This window comes from Lithobates pipiens, unplaced genomic scaffold, assembly GCF_037356315.1.
Source record: "Lithobates pipiens isolate NorthernLeopardFrog02 unplaced genomic scaffold, aLitPip1_a1.2 Scaffold_30, whole genome shotgun sequence".
NCBI classification, from domain to species: domain Eukaryota; kingdom Metazoa; phylum Chordata; class Amphibia; order Anura; family Ranidae; genus Lithobates; species Lithobates pipiens.
Window position 1 is genome coordinate 86,830,943 of NW_027507791.1, and position 22,643 is coordinate 86,853,585.

General features: G+C 46.4%; 1 protein-coding gene across 4 annotated transcripts in view; it reads left to right on the plus strand.

Annotated features, from left to right (window-relative positions):
• The window catches only part of UBR1 (ubiquitin protein ligase E3 component n-recognin 1), a 251,758-nt gene that overhangs the window by 184,641 nt on the left and 44,474 nt on the right, over window positions 1-22,643 (plus strand). For all 4 annotated transcript variants that reach the window (XM_077464559.1, XM_077464560.1, XM_077464558.1 and 1 more), the window contains exons 35-39: window positions 391-539; window positions 661-716; window positions 9,936-10,032; window positions 17,493-17,560; window positions 21,258-21,408. In XM_077464559.1, the coding sequence (XP_077320685.1) occupies window positions 391-539; window positions 661-716; window positions 9,936-10,032; window positions 17,493-17,560; window positions 21,258-21,408 (521 nt within the window). The remainder of the gene's footprint in view (window positions 1-390; window positions 540-660; window positions 717-9,935; window positions 10,033-17,492; window positions 17,561-21,257; window positions 21,409-22,643) is intronic.

Below are 22,643 nucleotides of genomic sequence, written 5' to 3' on the forward strand. Positions count from 1 at the left end.
GGACCAAAGAGGAGGATCGAAGCTGTTCTGTGCAAAACCATTGCATAGAACAGGTAAGTAGATTATATTTGTTATTAAAAGAGAAAATTTTGCGTTTACAATCCCTTTAATACGGAACTGCTTAGTGTCATAAAATCACATGCATACTTCTGTTTACTTCTGTGCCGCTACATAATACGTTCGGTTGGCGCTCTTCTTTAGGAACCACAGGACTTACCTTTTCCTGTTTGATTTCTGTAACGTTTTAGGTTTAGCATGGTTACATCTTGTTTTCGTAATGTTTAAATATGTATTTCTGAGTAGTCGTAGTGGTTATTTATAAAACCTGCTATGCATTTACCTTTGATGTGCAAAAGAAACCAGTAATTACTGTAATTTTTTAAAAACTAGGCCAAATTTTTCTGCCAGCACAAAAGAAATGCTGGTCCATTTTGCCACCACTGTGTATCGAGTAGGCCTGAATGTTCCACCAAATGAAACTGACCCACGTCTGCCTATGATGACATGGAATACGTGTGCATATACAATTCAGTGCCTTGGTAAGGCTGATTTTCAGATATCCGTAAACCGAAATGCTTACAATTTGCACAGTCACATATTACAACAGTTATATCTATAATAGACCTTCCTTCTTTTTTTTTTTTTTTTTTTTTATTTCAGAGAATTTACTGCAGGATGAAGAAAAGCCTTTGTTTGGCTCTTTGCAAAATCGCCAGGTAAGGCGGACCGAGGACAGGGTCAATTGAGTGAATATAAGACAGTGGATTCTCCATGCTTTTTGAATCTGGTGTTACTGAAAATGCAATTATTTTAGTAAATATAAACTGCTTAATACCTTTTTGTCATCTGCAGTATATAAAAGTCTTTTGACTTCTATCAGTGTCTGGCAGCACTAGTTCATGCTTGCTGGAGGAAAAGCCTTTGACTGTGCTATGAGGCTGCATGACCCTTGACCCTCTATTTGGACTGTTCTGATAACATGCACCCAGAACAAAAAAAAAACTCTCTAGCAATACACACCAAATTGAGCATGTGCAGAGTGTCTCCAAGGCTATCTGCAGATGGATTGGGGACTGTGGAAGAAGGGGAGGATCAGAGAAGACAGGATCTAACAGCTTTTTTACACAATGCACAGAATTGACCTCTTAGGTTCCACAGTGAGTATAACAAGCATGCATTGCTCCATATAGAGACTAATTTTACTGTTGTGGGTTTAGTAATGCTAAGAATATTATCTCAACCTTGGCTTCGGCTGTACTGCTTACACGGTTACCGCTTAGAACTTGAGCAGCTGGTGATATCCGTACGTTATTTTTGTGTTCTGACGTTTGGCTGACAATATGAGCCACACAAAGTAATCTCAGGAGTAAGATCATTACAGATTCTTCAGTGTAGGTGATCCTCCACTGTGTCCCCGCCCAGCTACCAGTTAAATTAGGATACGGACAGTTAGATCATGCCTAAATCTGGCAGATTTTTCACGGATCTGTTTTGATACTCAAATGTTAAAACTCCTGAATTCATTTTCAGACACTCCCAGAGACCAAAAATTCTTCCCTGCTCCTTGCAGCATATTAGGGCAAACACCCCTTTTTGGGTGTGTGGCAGTTTGAACTACGGGTGCTTGTGACGGGTGGATATTCTCCTCCTCTGACTCTTTTATTCCTAACTGAATTATTGCATTTGAGTTGGTGAAACGCTCTTAGCGGCGATTCAACTTACAACTTTGAAAATAATAAGCTTGGTTTATTCCCTGAAGAAGATAAAAACCATGTGTGTTTTTCAAAGCGCATTGGTAGATCTGTCGCCTTGACAGCTTCTGGGCTTTGGTTCATAGGTGATCTTTTAATTCTGTGTTTTCATGTATATGTTTTGGTTTTATCCAATGCTTTGTATTGTGTTTTTCACCATGAGTTGTCTATTCATGTAATAAAATTCCAATTATTTTATACATATTTACTGTCTGAGATCCATTCAAAGTCCCATTTCTCTGAGGAAATTGGTTTTACTATATGTATATGGGGATGGGCTCAACAGACTGTTTTTTACATCAGTTAACAAAGGCAAATCTTTTTCTTTTTCATATGATGACCTCTACTGTATTTACTATAATCTATGGATGGGATGTTTACTATACTGAACAGGTATGGGCTTTGCCCAGTGGATTTCAGTATTGCTGAGCTAATTCATGCTTTTCTTCTCCTGGAATAGCTTCGCTCGGAAGATTGTTAATTTAAAACATTTTTATTTTAGACAAACCTATAAGCATGCAAGACTGGTTTCACCTTTGTTGAAGATATTGATAAAAATGAAGGTCACTGATAGAAATAGAGTGTATTTTTATAGGATTATTACATCTATGAAACTTTTTTTTTTTTTTTTTTTGTTATTGTAGATATTCTGACCAGCTCAGATATGGGTTTGGACCTGACCTGCCCTATAACAAAAATCAAAATTTTTGTTTTTTTAAACTCCACTGTTCGCGTTGCAATTTTGGCAAATGTCCTGATAATGCTTAAAGTGTTACTAAGCCCGCAACAGTAAAATCAGTCTGTATATGCAGTAAAGCATGCTTGTTATATTCAGTGTGGAACCTAAGGGGATAATCCTCTGCATTGTGAAAAAAAAAATGCCGCTTGATCCTGTATGCACAGATCCTCCCCTCCCTGCACTGTCTCCCTGGATAAGAACGAGCCTTAGGAGTCAGGCTGCCCATGCTCAGTGTGGTGTGTATTGAGAGGTTTGTTTTCTTGGAAGAGTGGCCCTGTGCTGATCGCATGCAATCAGCACTGTCCAGGCAAAGGGTCAGGAGTCCTGCATCCTCATTGGACAGCTCAGTGCAGTATGAAAACTCCTCCTAAAGCTTCTAAAGACTGCTATATAGTGCTGATGAGAAAAAATATTTAGCAGTTTATATTTATATAGCTAGGGTCAGCTAATTGAATTTCCATGTTCTGTAGACCAGATACAGTGATACCTTGGTTCACAAACTTCAATTATTCAAACTTAATTTAAGTACAGTATGAAGAGAGAACACCAACACATTCTTGTCACCTGCATTACTGCTCTGCACTTTCTTTTCAACAACATGCTTGCTCTGAACGGTTTTGTCACCTTCATTAATTTTCCATTCGTTTCTTCTTGCCACCATGCTTGCGCTGAATTTTTTTTGGAGCCATACTGGATGTCCGGTTCAGTATGTGCTAAAAAGCACACAAAAAATCTCTACAGCAAGTGTGCACAGGGGTGTCCAGTATTGTACAGTATGTGCTAAAAAGCACACAAAAGCTTCTCAATACTGTAAGTGTCTTCACAGTACAATAAAAGCATGTGTTGAGGAAGCCCGGGCACATGAATATGGGCTGATCTTGAGGTCTGAAGGTGCCGGAGTTGATGCTGATACTACGTCTAAAGGCACAGGAAATCGATTGCTGTCTGAAGTGTGTGCATTTGGCTAATTGGTATCATGCGCGTGGAGGAAGAGGAATTCTTTTAACATGTGGAGGCAAGAGGGGACAGGCCTTCACATCATCAGAAGACAACCACTTAGGCCAGTGTTTGTGTAGGAGACACAGCACAGAGGATTTTGAGATGGAATACACACCATTATACAAACCTAATGCGCATGATGCTGGGTTTGTTTGTTCTTTTTTTTTTTTTTTTTGCTGTCCCCTATATATTCACACTGATTATTTTTGTTGTTTTTTTTGGTTGTGGTGCACTGGAAAAGGTCCTGTATTTTTGTTGCAGTTAACCACCAACCTGCATGTTTCATAGAGACAAACAGTAATGGACGTAAAGCATATCATAGCTAAAAATCATGGATGTGAACAGACTCTTGTGGGCTCCTCTACCTCACTTGAAAATAAATCCTAGATCCATCTTTCTAGAGTTGAGCTTTTAGACTTGGTTCACATTGAATGCTGATTTGAAATCATGCAAGTTCAGCTGAAATCGCCCCCCAAAAACACCAAAAGTAGTGCAGGAAATAATTTGCGGGTCCGATAAGTTGGCTTCACACTGATTCGGACAGTGCCATGGCCGGCAATAGGCTCCTATTTGGCACGCTATTTGACAAATCTCAAAGTGAATGTTAAATCGGCCCAATGTAAATGGGGGCTTAAAGTGGAAGTAAACCCATCGATTTGAACAGTTAAAAAAAAAAAAAAAAAACATGCCGGGAATGCTAACTGCACATTGGCTGTGCTCTCAGCCAAACTATCAAACCATCCAATGGCTGGTGTCATAACGAATCACATGTGCAGCACCATAGCAGTTGAAGATTAAACGGAGGCAAAGATGGCAGCTTCCTTGGCTGAAAACGATAGGGGAGTTTACTTCCACTTTAAGGGAATCATTATAACAACTTGAACAAGGGACAAAACTAAGTTTCACCTTTAAAGCTGAATTCTTAGCATGGCTATGTTTGTAAGGGTGCAGTGCTGTATCTTGGACCAATGTAAGTATTCATGTAAGTGTAAGTATGTGCCATTTCTGGCCTTTCCTGTAGAAGCTGGCAGACATAACTTTTGTGTTCTGTGGCGAGCAGCTGCACTGCTGATTAGTGAGGTCACATCCTTTAATTGGACAAGGTGTAGATCATGACATCACCACTCCATTGAGAAAAATCCAAAATGTTCTCTGAGTGGCGCCCATGCTGAGCAGGCATCGTCCTGTGATCCCTAACCAGCGAGTCAGCAGCTTGACATGGGAGCCAGAGACCAGCAGCAATCACTGTACTAACAAAGCCTGCTACAGTGATTTCTCGGTAGGCATGGCATATGCATGGTTATCTTGTTCCAAGTTGGAACAAGGTAACTATGCAAAAACACACCTGGAATTGAGCTGTAATATTTTAGCCCCAATCCAGGAGGTGAATTTTAGACGCAAACTGTTTTGATGGAGCTCGGAACTATACCTACACCAAAGATGACCCTAGCTAGTAGGTTTTGGCTCGTATACATTTCTCTTTTGTTCATTGACGGACACAGCTCCTTTAAATCTTGACCTTATATCGCCACTTTCAGGAGAGGACTCGGCAGAACATGTAAAACCAGCAAAGCTGCACAGTACCACCCAGGGGGCAGTCCCACTGGCTATAACCCCTCACTCTGCATCCTGCAGCTCAGTTTTTTTTCTGCCTAGTGTAGAAGGACTTGGCTCCCTGAGGGGACCATTTGCTCCTGGGAATTTTGTATTTTTTTCTGCAATTTTGATCCTGTAATCTACAATCAACAGTCGGTCTGGGTGACAGGCTGGATAATATAGATCTTTTTTGTCTCCTCAGCCTGGCCACAGAGCATGAGCAGACCCTAGCAATGCGCTGGGTCAGCCACGACATGCCCATTCTGGTTCAGGGGCGGGCGGTGAGATATATGCTCTGGGGCACACACATGACTGGGCTACTGCTGTCCATGTCAGTGTGCCGTGCCCATCTGACAGCCACCCTGTACTGCTCGGGTGATGGGTCTGTGGTGGAATGCGTCCAGCAGTCCCGACAGGAGGGGTAAGTACGGCTCCACCTACCTCTGCAGGATGGAGCAACTGGGCATTCCCTGGGAGGTCGACTAGGGGGTCTCTCACTCTCCCTGTCCCTCATTCCCTCCCCCCATGCCGGGGCCGCTGTGTGACGGGGCATGGGGTGCGGTGCATGTTCCTGGCTGGAGGGGCTCTGGGCCTTGGCGGGGGGCTGCGCTCGCTGTCATGGTCCGCTCTTTCTTTCCCTGTGTTTTTCTGGCCATGGTGAGGTGTTCAGGCTTTTGCCATGAGTAGAGGCCATTTTTCTGAGGCCGTGGCCATTTTCCTGTATTCTTAGTCAGTACATCGTTGTTGGCCGTTTCCTAGTAGTTTCGGCTGCCATTTTCTCAGATTTCTTTGCTTAAACAGCTGGAGGCCATTTTCTTGTAGCCTCAGCGCGGTTTATCTCTCCTGCTGATGACTGTATGCTTCCAGAACAGCGTGGTTTTTACTCTGAGCACTTTGCGACTGACACAGGGCAGAGCGGACGGTGGCAGCACAGCTTAGTACTCGGTCAGGGTGGTGAGTCCTGCGGGGGGGCCCCCTCAGTCTGCGAGCAGCTAGGAGGGTGGGATTTTGTGTACCTTGCCTTAAGTCCCTGAGTAGTGGCAGGCGAGTGAGGGTCAGCATGTGCTTCTTCCCCAGACATCCCTGCTATTGCAACCAGCTCACCTGCACAAAATGCAGTGCCTATGGACGCTTTGCCGGCGGTCCTAGAGTCATTTGTTGCCAAGGTGGAGGCAGCGTGCAGGAGCAAGGGGGGGCTAAAAAAAAATGCCCCCGACCCTCCCCCGGCTCTGATTCAGACTCTGGCCCCGCTGTGACAGGCGTCCCCTGTTCTGACATGTCAGAGGATAAGGACCAGGACCGTTTGGACAGGGAGAATGACTGTGTCTGGGTAATTGCATGAAAAACTGCTAGTAGGAGCACTTATCACAGCGGTGCGGGATACCCTGAAGATACAGGATGCAGCAGGGAGGACATCTGCAGAGGTGGCAGTCCCTTTTGGGTCCCGCAAACCGGCCCACACGCCTAAGGTGTTTCCATATTTGGCTTATCTTGATCAGTTCATCTACAAGGAATGGGGAAGCCCGCAACAGGCCTTTTCAGTCCCGAGAAGAATGGCGGTGCATTACCCTTTTGAGGAGAGTCTCCTGGAAAAATGGGCGTCTCCTCTGGTCATTGACGACCCCCAACCCCCCCCCCCCCCCCCCCCCCCCAATATCCAGGTTGAATAAAGTAATCACAATTCTGGTAGAAGGGACTCCTGTCTTCAAGGACCATGCCGACAGGAGGGCAGAGGCAGTGGCTCTGTCCATGTTTACGGTCGTGGGGTCAGCGTTACGACCTGTGCTGGCCACGGCATTGGTGTCGCAGACGCTTACTGAACGGGCAAATTTGTTGCACCGTGAATTGAAGAAGCAACAGACTTTCCCGGTCTGCATAGAACTGGCAGACCAGTTGGTGTATGGCCTTAAGTATGTCTGTGATGTGGCCCTGGATACCGTCCCCCTACTCTCTAGAGCATCAGTATCAGCAATGGTGTTACGGTGCCTGATTTGGCTGAAATTCTGGTCTGCAGACCAGGCATCTAAAAAAGCACTGGCGGATTTGCCCTTCCAAGGTGAGAGGCTATTTAGCACCTCGCTGGATAACATTATTAAAAATGTTACCGGTGAGAAGAGCACGTTGCTCCTACAGTCCAGGAAGGGTAAGGAGCCACACCGTAGGCAAGGGTCCTCTTTTTCAGCTCAGGGCAGCACAGTGGTGTAGTGGTTAGCACTTCCACCTAGCAGCAATAGGGTTGCTGGTTCAAATCCCGACCACGACACTATCTGCTTGGAGTTTGCATGTTCTCCCTGTGCCTGCGTGGGTTTCCTCCGGGTACTCCGGTTTCCTCCCACACTCCAAAGACATGCTGGTAGGTTAATTAGACCCTGTCCAAAAAATTGGCCATAATATGTGTATGTGTATGTCAATGTTGTAAGTGTGTCGGGACTCTACAGGTTAAAAGACCGCATAAATAGCTGCAGATGGACACCGGTGGCAAGAAAAGCACCCTGAGGCGATTCAGTTCGTATAGGTAGCGCTATACAAGTCATTCATTCATTCTTTTTCAGCTATTAAGCTGCTTTTTTGACTGCCCAGGTCGGCAGGTAATCGTTCCCAGTCCGACAAGGGGCCAGCTGAAGCACAAAAGCTTCCCTGCTTTCACAAGCCAAACAAGTCTGCGAGCAAAAATGTTGCCGCATGAAGGTTTGCCCCCACCCGACTCTCGGGTGGAGGGGTCGCCTTCGGGCGTTTGCAGTTCAGTGGACCTCCCTACTGGCCAACCAATGGGTCTGCGAACTGGTTTCATCGGGATACAAGATAGTTTTGACAAGATAGTTTTGTTTTTTTTGTTTGTTTTTTGTTTTCTTGTCCACCAAACCGATTCTTTCCCTCCAACCTTCATCTGCTTCCAGCTCGTCGGGGGGCCCTGTTTGGGGCAGTACAGGATCTGCTAGGGGCAGTACAGGATCTGCTACTGTGTGGGCTCATAATACCTGTACCGACACTGGAAGGGTTTAAGGGTTTCTACTCCAATCTTTTTAGTCCCAAAGAAGGAAGGGGTCCTTCCAATCCTGCACCTCAAGGCCCTCAACAACTTTGTGAAAGGGCAAGGTTCAGGATGGAATCACCTCAGTGGTCGCTGCACTCCATTAGGGGAACTTTCTGGAATCCTTGGACATCAAGGACGCATACTTACATGTACCTATACGCCTCAGGTATCGGAGTTTTCTGCGAAGAGCACTACCAATTTGTGGCTCTCCCTTTTGGCCTGGCGTCGGCACCCCGGGTCTTCGCCAAGGTGTTGGCCCCAATTCTGGCGTTGTTAAGGCAACGTGAGATTGCAATCATGGGTTACCTAAATGACCTCCTCCTGAGAGCAGCTCCTGCTTCAGAATTAAGGGAGGATGTAGCGATCACCATGCAAACTCTCCGGGAGTTTGATTGGGTACTGAACCTAAAAAAGTCGGTGTTGGTGCCGATTCAACGCCTGGAGTACCAAATTCAGGTGAGCCAGTTAGTCAGGGATTCCTTGCTCTGGTGGCTGAAGTCTCCTGCCCTTCGGTCTGGGAGATCATTCCTTTCTCTCCATTGGATGGTGATCACAACAGATGCCAGCCTGACCGGTTGGGGGAGTTTTGGGCGTACAGTCTGCCCAGGACTGCTGGACGCGGGAAGGATCCCGCCTGCCGATCAATGTGCTTGAGCTTCGAGCGATCAGGTGGTGCCTGGTCAAATAGACTGCAGGGGCATCGGGTCAGGATCCAGTCGGACAACGCCATGGCGGTGGCGTATGTCAACCATCAAGGAGGAACAAAGAGTTTGGCTGCAGCACGGGAGGTCGCTCACATCCTACAGTGGGCAGAGCAGCACATGCCGGCCCTGTCAGCCGTATACTTTCTGGGCGTAGAAAACTGGCAGGCGGACTGCCTAAGTAATCCGATGCTGGACCACGGGGAATGGTCGTTGCATCCTGATGTATTCCGGCTCATTTGCCTACAGTGGGGCACACCAGATGTGGATCTCTTGGCCTCTCGGCTCAATCAGAAGGTGCAGAGGTTTGTGTCCAGGACAAGAGAACCCTGGCTGGACGCGTCAGACGCATTGGTGGCTCCATGGGGGCATTATCGGCTGGTTTATGCCTCCCCCCCCCCCCCCCCCCACTAAAAGGTCCTACTACGTCTGCTGCGCAGAGTGGAGGCCGAAAAAAAGTCTGGCGGTCTGGTCGACCGCTATCTCCCGGTAGGTCAGACAAATCGTGGTTCAGACTTATGCCTTAAAGGAGCGGGTGCCCCCCTTTCCTGTCACGGCTCATTCCATCAGGGCAATTGGAACCTCCTATGCTTTCCGATATCAAGCCTCTGTTTCCCAGGTGTGTAAGGTGGCGACTTGGTCATCCGTTCACACTTTCACTAAATTCACATGCGAAAGTGAATTCAAATTCACTTTCGTATCTTCACATGCTTGCTTTGGCCGCAAGGTTTTGCAGGTGCCTGTGTAAGTTTCAATTCACACTTTCATTAGGTTAAGAGTTTGTTGTGAACGCATCTTTAGACGCATACGTTGGCCACAGGTTTTGTTGGCGGCCATTTAAGGTGCTGACTCCTCTGTTTGAGGAGTTCCTCTTATTGTGGGTATAGTTATTTCTTGCTGTTTCCACCCCTCGTTTTTTGACACTGCTTGGGGACGTCCCTAAGGTCACGATTTAAAGGAGCTGTGTTTGTCAATGAACTTCAGAGAGAGATTTTATGGTGAGTACAAACATCCTATTTTTGTTTAGAAAAGGCTGCTTTCTTTTATATTGAATGCTTAATGGTAGTTTTATTATGTTGTCTTTATGTAATTATATGGGTGTCCTTCTCTCCTAGCATGCTGGTCTTAAAGCTTTAGTAAAGTTTGCAGAGGCACAAAGAGTTACATGTCACCAGCCCACAATACAGAACCATCTTGTGCAGTTACTGGCAGGTAATGTGTATATTTTGTTTGCAGTTTTATGCCTTTCCTTTTAAACACAGTGAAAAAAGTAGAAAAAAATAATAGTTCTATATGACAAGCCATTTTCAGGTTTAAATGGCCTTACGTTTTAATTTATTAAATCATACTTGAGAAGCATTATAAAAAGGAACTTCAGTATGAAACTATTACTAGTCATTGGTGCCATGATGTTTGATTAAAGTTTGAACTGCACAAATTGATATTTCTCTTATATTCACCGACCGACACAGCTCCTCTCTTAGCATTGGGTTGTTATGCCCTATTACTAGGAGATACTAGGCATTAGTTGTAACACAACACTCAGAACTTTTAGTTCCGCCCAGGGGGTGGTCCCTCAGGCTACAACCCTCCAGTCTGCCAGACAGACCTCAGTTTTTATTTTGCCTAGTGAAGGAGAAGGACCTAGGAACCCTGCGGGCCCATCAGTCCATGCTTTTTTTTTTTTTTTTTCTGCAGAAGCTTGGCTTTTTGCACAAGATAAATGATCCTGTGATTTACTATCAATAGCCGGCTGGGGGGCAGGCTGGATACCCTTATCCTTGTAGTCTCCCCAGTCCGGCCTTCGAGCGTGTGCAGACTAGAGCTCCGTGCTGTTTGGGCCACGACGAAACCTCAGCTCCAGAGGTGGTCGGTGAGCTTTTATGCTCCGGGGCACATATGACCGGGCTACTCATGTCTGTGTCAGTGTGCCGAGGCCAGCAGCCACCCTGTACTGATCAGTGAGTGGGTCTGTAATAGAATGTCTCCCAGCTCTTCAGGACTGGTAAGTACAGCTCTCCCTGCCTTGGTGGGGCTGAGCAGCTGGGCATTGCCTGGGAGGTCGATTCGGGGGTCCCTCACCTCCTTCTCTTCTCTCCCCTGTCCCAATTCCCCCCCCCCCCCGGGGGGATGCTGCATGTGGCTGCTAAGGGGAGTGTGTGTGTGCCTATACAGGGGCTCTCTGGAGGGTTCTCACCTGGGTTGGGGGACTGTTACTGCCTAGTGGTGTCCTGGGTCCTGTGCTTCATGCCACTGGAAGGTGCCTGTGAGGTTTTGCTGATGGTGCTGTGTTCATTGCCATAGTTTTTCTTTCTGTACCTCCATGGAGCTGCTGATGGCCATTTTAGGTGTGGGTGAGGGCAGCATGCCTTCCTGGGCTTCAGTGGCCATTTTCCTAGTGATCTCCTATTCAGGTCACTGGCATCCATTTTCTGGAAGCCTGAACACGTTTTTCAGTGTGCAGCAGCATGTACTCATGTGCTTTCACAGCCATTTTTCCTGTGTTTTATGTCTTTGTACTGGATGCTGGGCGGCCATTTTATTGAAGCCTGAGCACATTTCAGAGCGGTTTGGCGCTAATTACAGCTGCTGCCACCGACACAGCTTTTGTTTCCTCTGCACCTGGGAGCCCACAGAGACTACAGGCATTGCTTGTGGAACAGCGCAGAACTCCACTGGGTGATGAGTCCAGCGGGAAAGAGCCCCTCAGCCAGTGACAGCAGGGAGGGTGGGACTGTCATTGTCCTAAGTCCCCTTCGGGTGGCAGACAAGGTAGGGTCAGTATGGCTTCAGGAACTGGTGTTTTCCCCTGAAATCCAGGCAATTGCAACCGGGTCACCTGCAGACTGCGCAGTGCAAATGGACACCCTGACTGCGGTCCTCAATTCGTTCGTTTTCAAGATGGAGGCGGTGCGTGGGAAGAACGGTTCACTAAAGCAGCCCACCCCCCCGTCCTCTGGGGAGAGCTCTGATGCAGACTCGGGTCCTGCTGAGGCTGGTGACCCCTGCTCTGTCTTGTCAGACGACGCTGACCAGGACCGTGCGGACAGTGAGGATGAGTCCCTGACCGGGCTCAACAAAGCGCTTGTTGGAGCACTTATCACAGCTCTTATCACAGCTGTGCATGATACCCTGAAGATTCAGGAGCCAGCAGATACCTCTGCTGATGTACCTATCCCTTTTGGGTCCCGCAAGCCAGCATGTTCACTTATGGTGTTCCCGTATCTGACTTATTTTGACAAGTTAATTTACAAGGAATGGGGTCACCCGCAACAGACCTTTTCGGTCCCCACATGGCGGTGGTGCGTTACCCTTTTGAGGAGGGCCTTCTCAAAAAATGGTGGGCTCCTCCAGTCATGGACCTCCCAGTATCCAGGTTAAATAAAGTAACCATAATCCCAGTTGAGGGGACTCCTGCAGTCAAGGAAGGCTGAGGCAGTGGCTCGTTCGTTGTTTACGGTTGTTCGGTCAGCCGTGTGACCAGTACTGGCATCCGCACTTGTGTCGCAGACACTGACTGAGTGGGCAAAAGTTTTGCACCACGAATTGGGGGAGCAACAGGCTTCTCCTGTCTGCATGGAACTAGCAGACAAACTAGTGCAAGGCCTTAAGTTTGTCTGTGATGCGGCCCTGGATACTCTCCCTCTGTTATCCAGGGCTTCAGTGTCAGCTGTGGTGCTGAGGCGCCTGATTTGGCTAAAATGCTGGTCTGCTGACCAGCCATCCAAAAAAGCCCTGGCTTATCTTCCCTTCCTTGGTGACCTGGCTCTTTGGAGCCTCCATGTCTCGGGTGGGGGGTCGCTTTTGGGAGTTTGCAGCCCGGTGGTCCTCTTGGTTATCCGACCAATGGGTCTGCGATCTCATTTCCACAGGCTACAAGATAGTTTCTCTCTTGACCGCCAAACAGACTCTTCCCCTCTAGCACCCGTATCCCTGGCTCGCCGGGAGGCCCTCTTGGGGGCAGTAAGGGACCTGCTGAATTGAGGGGTGGTTGTACCGGTTCCGGAATCGGAACACTTCCTCGGATTCTACTCAAATCTGTTTGTGGTTCCCAAGAAGGAAGGGTACGTCCGATCTTGGACTTAAAAGCCCTCAATCACTTTGTAAAAGTGCTGAGGTTCAGAATGGAATCCGTTCGCTCAGTAGTCGCTGCACTCCATCAAGGGGACTCCCTGGCGTCCTTGGACATCCAGGATGTGTACCTGCACATACCCATATGCCTTTTGGCATCAAAAATTTATTGGTTTGCAGTCGGGGAAGCCCACTACCAGTTTGTCGCTCTTCCTTTTGGTCTGGCATCAGTCCCCTGAGTCTTTACCAAGGTATTGGCTCTGGTTTTGGTGTTGCTACGGCAGCGTGGGTTCGCGATCGTGGGATACCTAAACGATCTCCTCCTGAGGGCTTCATTTGCCTCATAATTAGGAGGATGTGGCGATCGCCATGCAGACCCTGCAAGAATTTGGGTGGCTGTTGAACCTAAAGAAGTCGATTATACCGACCCAGCATATGGAGTACCTAGCCTTGCTGCTGGGAAGCGAGAGTGTTTCTCCCTGCAGACAAACTGCAGACTCTCAGAGCCGCAGTAAAACTGCTGATGAACTGCAAGTGGTCGTCGCTGCGCTTTTGCATGCGAGTACTGGAACTCATGGTGGCCTCCTTGGAGGCAATACCTTATGCCCAGTTCCACAGTCCTGCAGAAGGAGATTTTGACAAAATGGGACTAATCTCAGTCAACATATCCAGGTGGGCCAGTCAGAGACTCACTGATCTGGTGGTCAAGGTCCCCGGGTATTCAGTCCGGGAAATCGTTCCTTCCTCTGAAGTGGACAGTGATCACAACGGACGCCAGTCTATCCGTCTGGGGAGGAGTAATGGGGGTTCAGTCTGCTGAGGGTCTCTGGTCGACGGAAGAATCAAAGTTGCCGATCAATCTGCTTGAATTGAGAGCGATCAGGCTGTGCCTCTCCACACGGTCGATGAGACTGCAAGGGCATCCGATCAGGATCCAGTTAGACAACGCCATGGCTGTGGCATACGTCAATCACCAAGGGGGGGGGGGGGACAAGAAGCTCAGCCGCTGCACGGGAGATATTTCGGTAGGCAGAGCAACACGTACCTGCCCTGTCGGCCATTTACATGTCGAGAGTGGAGAACTGGCAGGCGGACTATCTGAGTCGACAGATGCTGGAGATATTCAGGTTACTGTGCCTGAAGTGGGGCACACCAGACGTGGATCTTCTGGCCTCCCGTCTCAATCGGAAGGTGCCAAGATTCGTGTCCAGGACAAGGGATCTGTGGGCAGATGCATCAGATGCGCTGGTGGCTCCATGGGATCAGTACCAGCTGATCTACGCCTTTCCTCCACTTAAACTGTTACCACGCCTGCTTCGCAGAGTGGAAGCCGAGGGGATCCCAGTGATACTGGTGGCAGATGCTCCCTGGTGACTGCCGTTGCGAGAGGACCTTCTGTCTCGAGGTCCGATTCTCCACCCTGCTTTACCATTGCTGGCTTTAACGGTATGGCTATTGAGAGCCAGGTGTTGAGGAACCGGGGTCTGTCGGACTCTGTGATTCCAACTATGTTGAGGGCACGGAAATCTTCTTCTCAGAAGATATAGCATCGTACCTGGAAGGCCTACATCTCTGTGTGAGGAGAAAAGGAGCGCGGATGCCATCCTTTCTATATCCAGGATACTGCTGTTTCTTCAGAAAGGAGTAGACCAGAAATTGGCGTTAAGCACCATTAAGGGGCAAATTTCAACCTTGGCTGTCCTTCTCTTTTTTTTTTTTTTTTTTTCAGCGACCCCTGGAGTCTCACTCCTTGGTGATTACCTACGTTCAGGGGGTGCGACATGTAGTCCCTCCGGTGCGTCCACCATTGCCCCCTTGGGATTTGAACCTAGTGTTCTCGGCGTTTCAAAAACCGCCGTTGGAAAATATCAGGGAAATTCCCCTGTTGACTCTTTCCCAGAAAGTGGTCTTTCTAGTGGCCATCACATCGGCCCGGAGGGTTTCGGAACTGGCGGCCTTGTCCTGCAAGTCGCCTTACCTGGCTATCCACAAGGATAAGGTGGTGTTGCGTCCGCAACTGTCTTTTCTACCGAAAGTGGTCTCGGCTTTTCATATCAATGAGGACATTGTATTACCATCTCTGTGTCCTAAACCGAAGCACCCTAAGGAGGTGGCCCTTCACGCTCTGGACGTGGTTCGAGCTCTGAAGGTGTATTTGTCTGCCACGGCTCCCTTTCGGAAGTCAGACTCGCTGTTTGTTTCAGTGGCTGGTCCAAAGAAAGGCATGGCCGTCTCGTTGGCCACCATTTCTAGGTGGATCAGACAGATTGTAGTACAAGCCTACGCCTTGAAGGGGCAGGTGCCCCCCTTTCCGGTCACTGCCCACTCCACAAGGGCAATTGGAACGTCTTGGGACTTCCGACACCAAGCGTCTGTCACTCAGGTGTGTAAAGCAGCGACCTGGTCGTGTGTCCACACGTTTACCAAGTTCTACAAGGTAGACGTCAGTGCATCGGCTGATGCCTGTTTTGGCCGCAAAGTTTTGCAGGCGGCTGTATAGTTGCAATTGATATGCAATATATTTTTTTCTTCCTGTTTTTTCGGTCAAAATACAGCACCGTTAAGTTAATGCGCTGTTGCATTACATTCCACAGTTTTTGGTGCGGTTATGGGTAGTCACTCCTGTTGAGGGTACCCTTGTTTTTGTGGTGGTTTTTTCCACCCACGGTTGTTTTTTGTGGGTAAAGTTTCACTAGTTCCCACTTGCCACGGTGGATGAAGTTTCTATGCTGTTTTCCCACCCCTCGTTTGGCACTGCTTGGGGACGTCCCGATGGATAAGAGAGGAGCTGTGTCGGTCGGTTAATATAAGAGAAAATAGGATTTTTTGTACTCGCCGTAAAATCCTTTTTTCTGTAATTCACCGATCGACACAACACCCGCCCTTCCTTTTTATCTTGCATTAGTACTTCCACGAGCAGTATGAGGTCTGTCAGGCAGACTGGAGGGTTGTAGCCCAAGGGACCGTCCAATGGGCAGAACTAAGAGTTCTGAGTGTTGTGTTACAACTAATGCCTAGTATCTCCTAGTAATGGGGCATAACAACCCAATTGCTAAGAGAGGAGCTGTGTCGGTCGGTGAATTACAGAGAAAAGGATTTTACGGTGAGTACAAAAAATCCTATTTTTTATGCTAACAAAATGCTAGCCATTTCGGCCAACTTTTACTGAGCAGTGTAAATAACTCTGTATAACAGTATTACACTGCTCCTTACAGGAAAATTCACAGTTCAGTCCTTCCTTAAGGTAGCTGGGGTTAATAACGGGTGTTTTGGGGAGTGCTCTTTATCAAAGGGAGGGAGGAATTCACTGCGTATTTTCCATCTCCATAGTGGATAGGATGGATTATATGAATGGTCTGGTTTAAATGTTTTGTTTTTTTTGGGGGGGAGGATATAAAGCCAGTGGAAGTCATTTACTATCTTTGCGACTTCCCTTGTTTTATTTTATAAGGGACTAGGGGATTTCAGATTACTATTTTGTAAGTTGCTATATATAGCTAATAAAATTATATAGTTTTACTCTTCAGGGTGTGTTTATTATATATTTTTTATTTATTTTGGATGTAGTGGGGTACAGTGGCCTAGTGCATTACCAAATGAAAGTTTATTAAAAAACTTACTTCCAAACAGCCATTGGCTAAAGGTGTTGCGAAAAGCAAAACCCAGGTGATAGGTTGATATATGGATATTTTGCAGAGACCTAGGAATCGGATCACTGATGCATTTTGAAGGTCAAGCCCACTTCCCCAAAACTAAACTAGGATGCTCTGTGGAAGAGTGTTTGTACCTCGAAATGTGTTAGCTGTGCATCTGAGTGATTCTTGGGCATCTGCATTATGTCCACATCTCAACCCGACTGTCACTTGGGTTTTGCTTTTTTCAACGTATTTAGCCATTGTCTGTATGTTTTTGATGCTTTGCCTTAATACATTTTCATTTTATAAAGCCCTAGTCCTCTGTGCTCTTTTTGTTGTGTAATTTTACTGATCTTTTTGGGCAAGCATTTATTACCAGTATACATTTCTTGAATTTGTAAGTGGCAGGGTATTCCCCAACTATGAACTTACTTTTTAGCTATGCCATTAACTATGCAGTGCAAGGGCCTAAATATAGTAGAAAACACCTGTAGTAATTGCCTGAGATGGTGAGTGGTCGGTGCACTGGCTTGTAGTGTTGTCCTAGCACTCGAGCAAACCTGTAGATAAAGGAAAGCTGGCAGCTCGATCTTTTTCAATAAATGTATTAATCTGGGTGTGGTACAAAATAATACAGGGCTGAAACACTTAAGCCCTGTATTTTGTACCATACCTGGATTAATAAATTCCTTGTAGAAGATCGAGCTGCTGGCTTTCCCTTATCTACATGTAGTGTAAGGGCCTGCCTGATTTTGATACCAATTACAATAATTGTTTAGGTTTTCCTTCCTAATACATGGTTTTCATAAATATAAAGGAGATTGTACAACCATAGTGCCTGGCCAAAGTCTTATAGCCACAAGTCCTGCAGACATAATTTACTATATTTGTATTTGCGTAACAACTGTTGGGGTCCTCAATTTTAAAATTATATGTTTCTAACTACTTTTTCACCTGTACTAACAGTGTTCCTGCCAAATTCAAAGCTTGAGGGAACTCCATCCTTACTGTCTGTAGATGCGTTCCATATCTTAGTAAGTGCCTCTTTTATTGCATTATTTTGCAGTCCCTATGTGCTTCTTATGCCTAAACCACCACTAATAAAACATAACATCAGGCAAAACAGAAACCGCAATAAAGCATCCAAAGAAATATGCACCGTTGATAACATGCCAGTGCCTGATATTTGTTTCTAGATGAAATATGTAGCATAAAAAATATTTGAAAAAAAATTAAGTCTATTTTGGCAACATATTGGTGTGATTTAAAACCTGGAAGAGTGCAAAATCTATTGTAGTTCTGCATAGAAACCAATCGGCTGCCAGATTTTTTTTTTGTCAAAGTTTAATTGAACAAGCTGAAGCTGGAGGCTGATTGGCTAACGTGCAGCTGCACCAGATTTTGCATTATCTTGTTTTAGTAAATCAACCCTGTTGTTTTTGGGATCCAGTGCAACAAACTGTTATGGTTCTTTTGATCCAGTTCAAGCAGTTCATTTTTACATTCATGTATTCAACTTAACAAAGAACCCTCAACTATCAAAAACTTAGTTCAACTTTATAACAGCTATTGCTTTAAAATATAAGCTGGGCAGCACAGTGGTGTAGTGGTTAGCACTCACCTAGCAGTAAGAAGGGTCGCTGGTTCGAATCCCAACCCCGACACTACCTGCCTGGAGTTTGCATGTTCTCCCTGTGCCTACGTAGGTTTCCTCTGGGTACTCCGGTTTCCTCCCACACTCCAAAGACATGCAGGTAGGTTAATTGGCTTCTTCCTAAAATTGGCCCTAGTATATGAATGGGGACCTTGGATTGTGGGCTCTTTGAGGGTAGGGACCAATGTGAGTGAGCAATGTACAGGGATAGGAACAATTGTAGACACTCAGGTTGAACTGGACGGACAGGTGTCTTTATTCAACTTTACTAACTATGTAATAAGCTCTTGCTTTCCACCCCAGAGTCACTTTTGGGCAGGTTTCAGTTATTTTTCCATTTAACTCTTTTTATTGCCACCAACGTATGTCTGTGGTAACTGGTGATTTTATACACATACACACACTCACTCCTTGCAGGTGCTGCCCTCCCCCATGTATGGTACATCCTCATGTTTCTAAGGGCTCCATGTGGCCATTGGTGGACCCAGGACAGGATGGTGGGTGCCGCTGTGTAGAGGGGAGGGAGAATACTCAACATCTGTTCACTAATCTCCTCTTCCTGTGACTGACCCGAGGGCAACGTGTAAAATGTCACTTCTGGGTCCCCATAAAACGAACGCAGTGCAATCTGCACTATATCATTTATTTTTTTTATTTTTTGGAGGACAGGTCTTTTAGACCCCTGATGTCTCATTAAAGATCAAGATAACCTTTCGCTACATTTTTAAAACTCTAAAAAAAAATTTAAGTTCCACCCTAGCGCCTAAAGGCCACCCAAAGCATTATGAGTATGTACGAATGTAAATGCATGTATCAGGGGAGCTTACAGACAAGAATCGATTGCACTACATGTGTTGCACATCGCCACATGTGCCGGAGTGAGAGCAATAATTCTAGGGCCACTATTTACAGTTGACTCTAAATTGATGACCTATGGAAAATATAGTGTACTGCAGTTGGTTGCAGTTTCACGGCACACATAGTTTTAAGGCTGGACATGTTTGGTATCTATTTACTCGGCGCAACCTCATCTTTTATATTTTACCAAAAAAAAATTGGTTACTATACCACATTTTTGTGCCCTTAAATGACCTTTAGTGCATATTTTACTGAAATTTTACTTTTCATGACTTGTTGCACTAATAATGTGTGACATAAATTGTAACTACCACAATTTTTTTTCTCTAAGGTGTCTGCTTTCAGAAAATATATTTTGTTTGGAGGTTTCATGTAATTTTCAGGCCTAAAATTTCTTTAACTACTTGCCATCCTAGGACACACCCATGCATCCTAGGGAAAAATTAAACCAGGATAATGGCTGCAGCTATAATCCCAGTATAAAAAGTTTAGGTCGTCATTGGGCTTTCATGTGAAAGTGATATGAGTGCAGGGCCCTAATTAACAATAAACTCTAAACAGATAACTTGAAAAGGCTTTTAAACCGTCACCTATTGACAGTTTGTGTGTTTGGCACAAATGTATCGCACTACATCAATTTTTTTTTATTTTACTAGAATATTGGGTATTATATTGTGTTTGTGTGCAATAAATTTCAATCTGGGTATAGTGTAGCATGACCACGCAATTTTCATTCAAAGTGTGACAGCGCTGAAAGCTGAAAAATGGCCTGGGCAGGAAGGGGGATGTAAGTGTCCTGTGGATAAACGCACTATATAGCTGGTTGCTAAGCAGGGGCCCGGAAAGCCAGCCACTGCATCCTTAACAAAACAAAATGGTGTGGGGTCCCCCCAAGTCCATAAAAGACCCTTTGGGCGTGGGGTCCCCCCTCCAAAATCCATACCAAACCTTTATCTAAGCATGCAACCCGGCAGGTCGGGAAACGGAGGGGATGAACGAGTGCCCCCCTCCTGAACCATACCAGGCTGCATGCCCTCAACAGAGGGGGTGGGTTTTTTGGGGGTCTCTCCCCCAAAGCACCTTGTCCCTATGTTGATGGGGATGAACGGCCTCTTCCCAACAGCCCTGGCTGGTGTTTGTCAGGGTCTATGGGTGGGGGGGGGGCTTATCGAAATCTGGCAGCCCACCTTTAAGAAGGGAGGGCCCCCAGATCCAGGTCCCCCCTATATGAATGGGTATCTGGTAAGAGATGCCAGACAGCGGGCGACAACACAACGGAGGAAGTCGGGCTACAGAAAGAGCTTTTTTTCTTTTAGCGGGTAACTGCTGATAATACTGAAGATGATAAATAACTTGTCAAAAAACAGCTCTTGCATGTTTGTTTTTTTTTTTTTTTTTTTTTTTGTTCAGCACGATAATACGATGTACCCAATACACTTCCACATAGGTGGGGGCAGCGGGATCTGGGAACCCCTTCTTAAAGGGGGCTTCCAGAGTCAGATTCTGGCTTCCAGGAGATGGCCAATTCCCATTTCGTCCTAATCGGATCACAATAGCTGCAGGGGAAAGGGGGCTAGGTCCCATCAAACTGTTAACTTTCCAACCAGGCAGACCATAACCATAATAAATTTGAGACCGCACTCCAAACAGATTAGTCATGTCCTTTAGTAAGGAAGCAGGCTTCAGCCACGGTCCCTGTAAGTTATCTACGTGTGGTTAATATGTGGGGACTGTAGATGAAGCCTTCCTCATTACTAAAGGATGTGATTGATCTGTTTGGCATGCAGTCCTGGGTTTAATATTGCTGTGAACAGAGTGGGACATGCTACAGAAGGAGTCGGCGCCCAATGTGGGGAGAGAGTCGACAAGAGGGGACTCGGGAGGCTTTCAGGTGGCATTATCCTTTTATATAATGTCACGGGCAGAACATATTTTTTTTTTAACTTTTGCATGTAGCCCTGATCAGTATAGGTCAGTGTTTCTCATCTTTCAAAGCCAAGTTGAAATTACAGGGGGAGAAGAGGAGACCCACTGTTTGAATAGTCTGAATATGATTTATTTAAATAAATTTCCCTAAGGTCAAATTGTAAATGAACCAGAATCAGACGGATTGTAAAATTTTTGATAGTTTTCAGTGGGGTTATAGTTTGTGTGTATAAAGATTCTTTTTTTTTCTTCAGCTCATGTGATGTATTTTATTTAATTTCTCTCCATCTTAGGTGGGGTCAGTTTTGGCCTTCCCATCTTTATACTGGGAGGAAGGTGTGAACCTTTATCCTTCACCCCTGGTTTCTGCTTACAACCATCTCTACCTCTTCCATCTTATTACTATGACCCACATCCTGCAAATCATTTTCACATCTGCTGCAGGTAAAATAAATGAAACCACAAAACGGTCCAAAAGCCTTTTAAAAGTATATACTTTTTTATATTTTTGTGTACCGTATATACTCGAGTATAGGCCGACCCGAATATAAGCCGAGGCCCCCAATTTACCCCCAAAAAAACTGGCAAACTTATTGACTCGTGTATAAGCCGAGGGTAAGACATGCCTGTCCATCCCTGTGTGTGTGTCCGTCCATCCCTGTGTGTCCGTCCATCCCTGTGTGTCCGTCCATCCCTGTGTGTCCGTCCATCCCTGTGTGTGTGTGTCTCCATCCATCCATCCATCCCTGTGTGTGTGTGTGTATCCGTGTGTGTGTGTGTGTGTGTGTGTGTGTGTGTGTGTGTGTGTGTGTGTGTGTGTGTGTGTCCAGCCTACCTGTGTCCTGAGCCTTTGTCCCGAGCCTCCGTCCCGTGCCGAGCCTCCTTGCCTCCGTGCCTCGCCGCCGTGCCTCGCCGCCGTGCCTCGCCGCCGTGCCTTGCCTCCGGTCCCGTCCCGTCCCGTCCCGTGCCGTGCCGTCCTGTGCCTTGCCTCCGTCCCGTGCCCTCTTCGTTCGTCGGCGGCCATTGTAAAATTCAAAAGCTGCGCCGCCGCCTTCGCCTGTGATAGGCGGAACACTGAATTTCCCAGCAGCCTGTGTTCCGCCTATCACAGACGTCGTATCATCCTCGTCCGTAGTACGAGGATGATACGAAGTCCGTGATAGGTGGAACACAGGCTGCTGGGAAATTCAGTGTTCCGCCTATCACAGGCGAAGGGGGAGCCGGAGGCGCGGCTTTTGAATCAGAATGGCCGCTGTCTGTCTGCTCGACACGCTGATCGAGCGGGCAGACAGCGATGACTCGAGTATAAGCCGAGGGGGGCACTTTCAGCCTCAAAAAAGAGGCTGAAAATCTCGGCTTATACTCGAGTATATACGGTATGTTATTTTTGTTTATAGTTTCATTTCTTCTTGTAAAATAAAGTGTAAAAAAGTTTTAATGAAGGTTGAGCTGGTAAAAAAAAAACCTGTTTCCTCATACAATGCAACCTCTCAGGGCTTTGCTATGTGTAAGCTGTGTGAATCGCATAGCCACATAAATTCATAATCTAGATACGCGGTAGTGCTGTGTAACTTAAAATGATTGTAATGGATCAAGGTTTTTTTTTTTTCAAGGTGAAAAACCTTGTGTGCAGCAGTGGCTCCACCCCCCCCCCCCCCCCAAACTTACCTGTGCCCCAT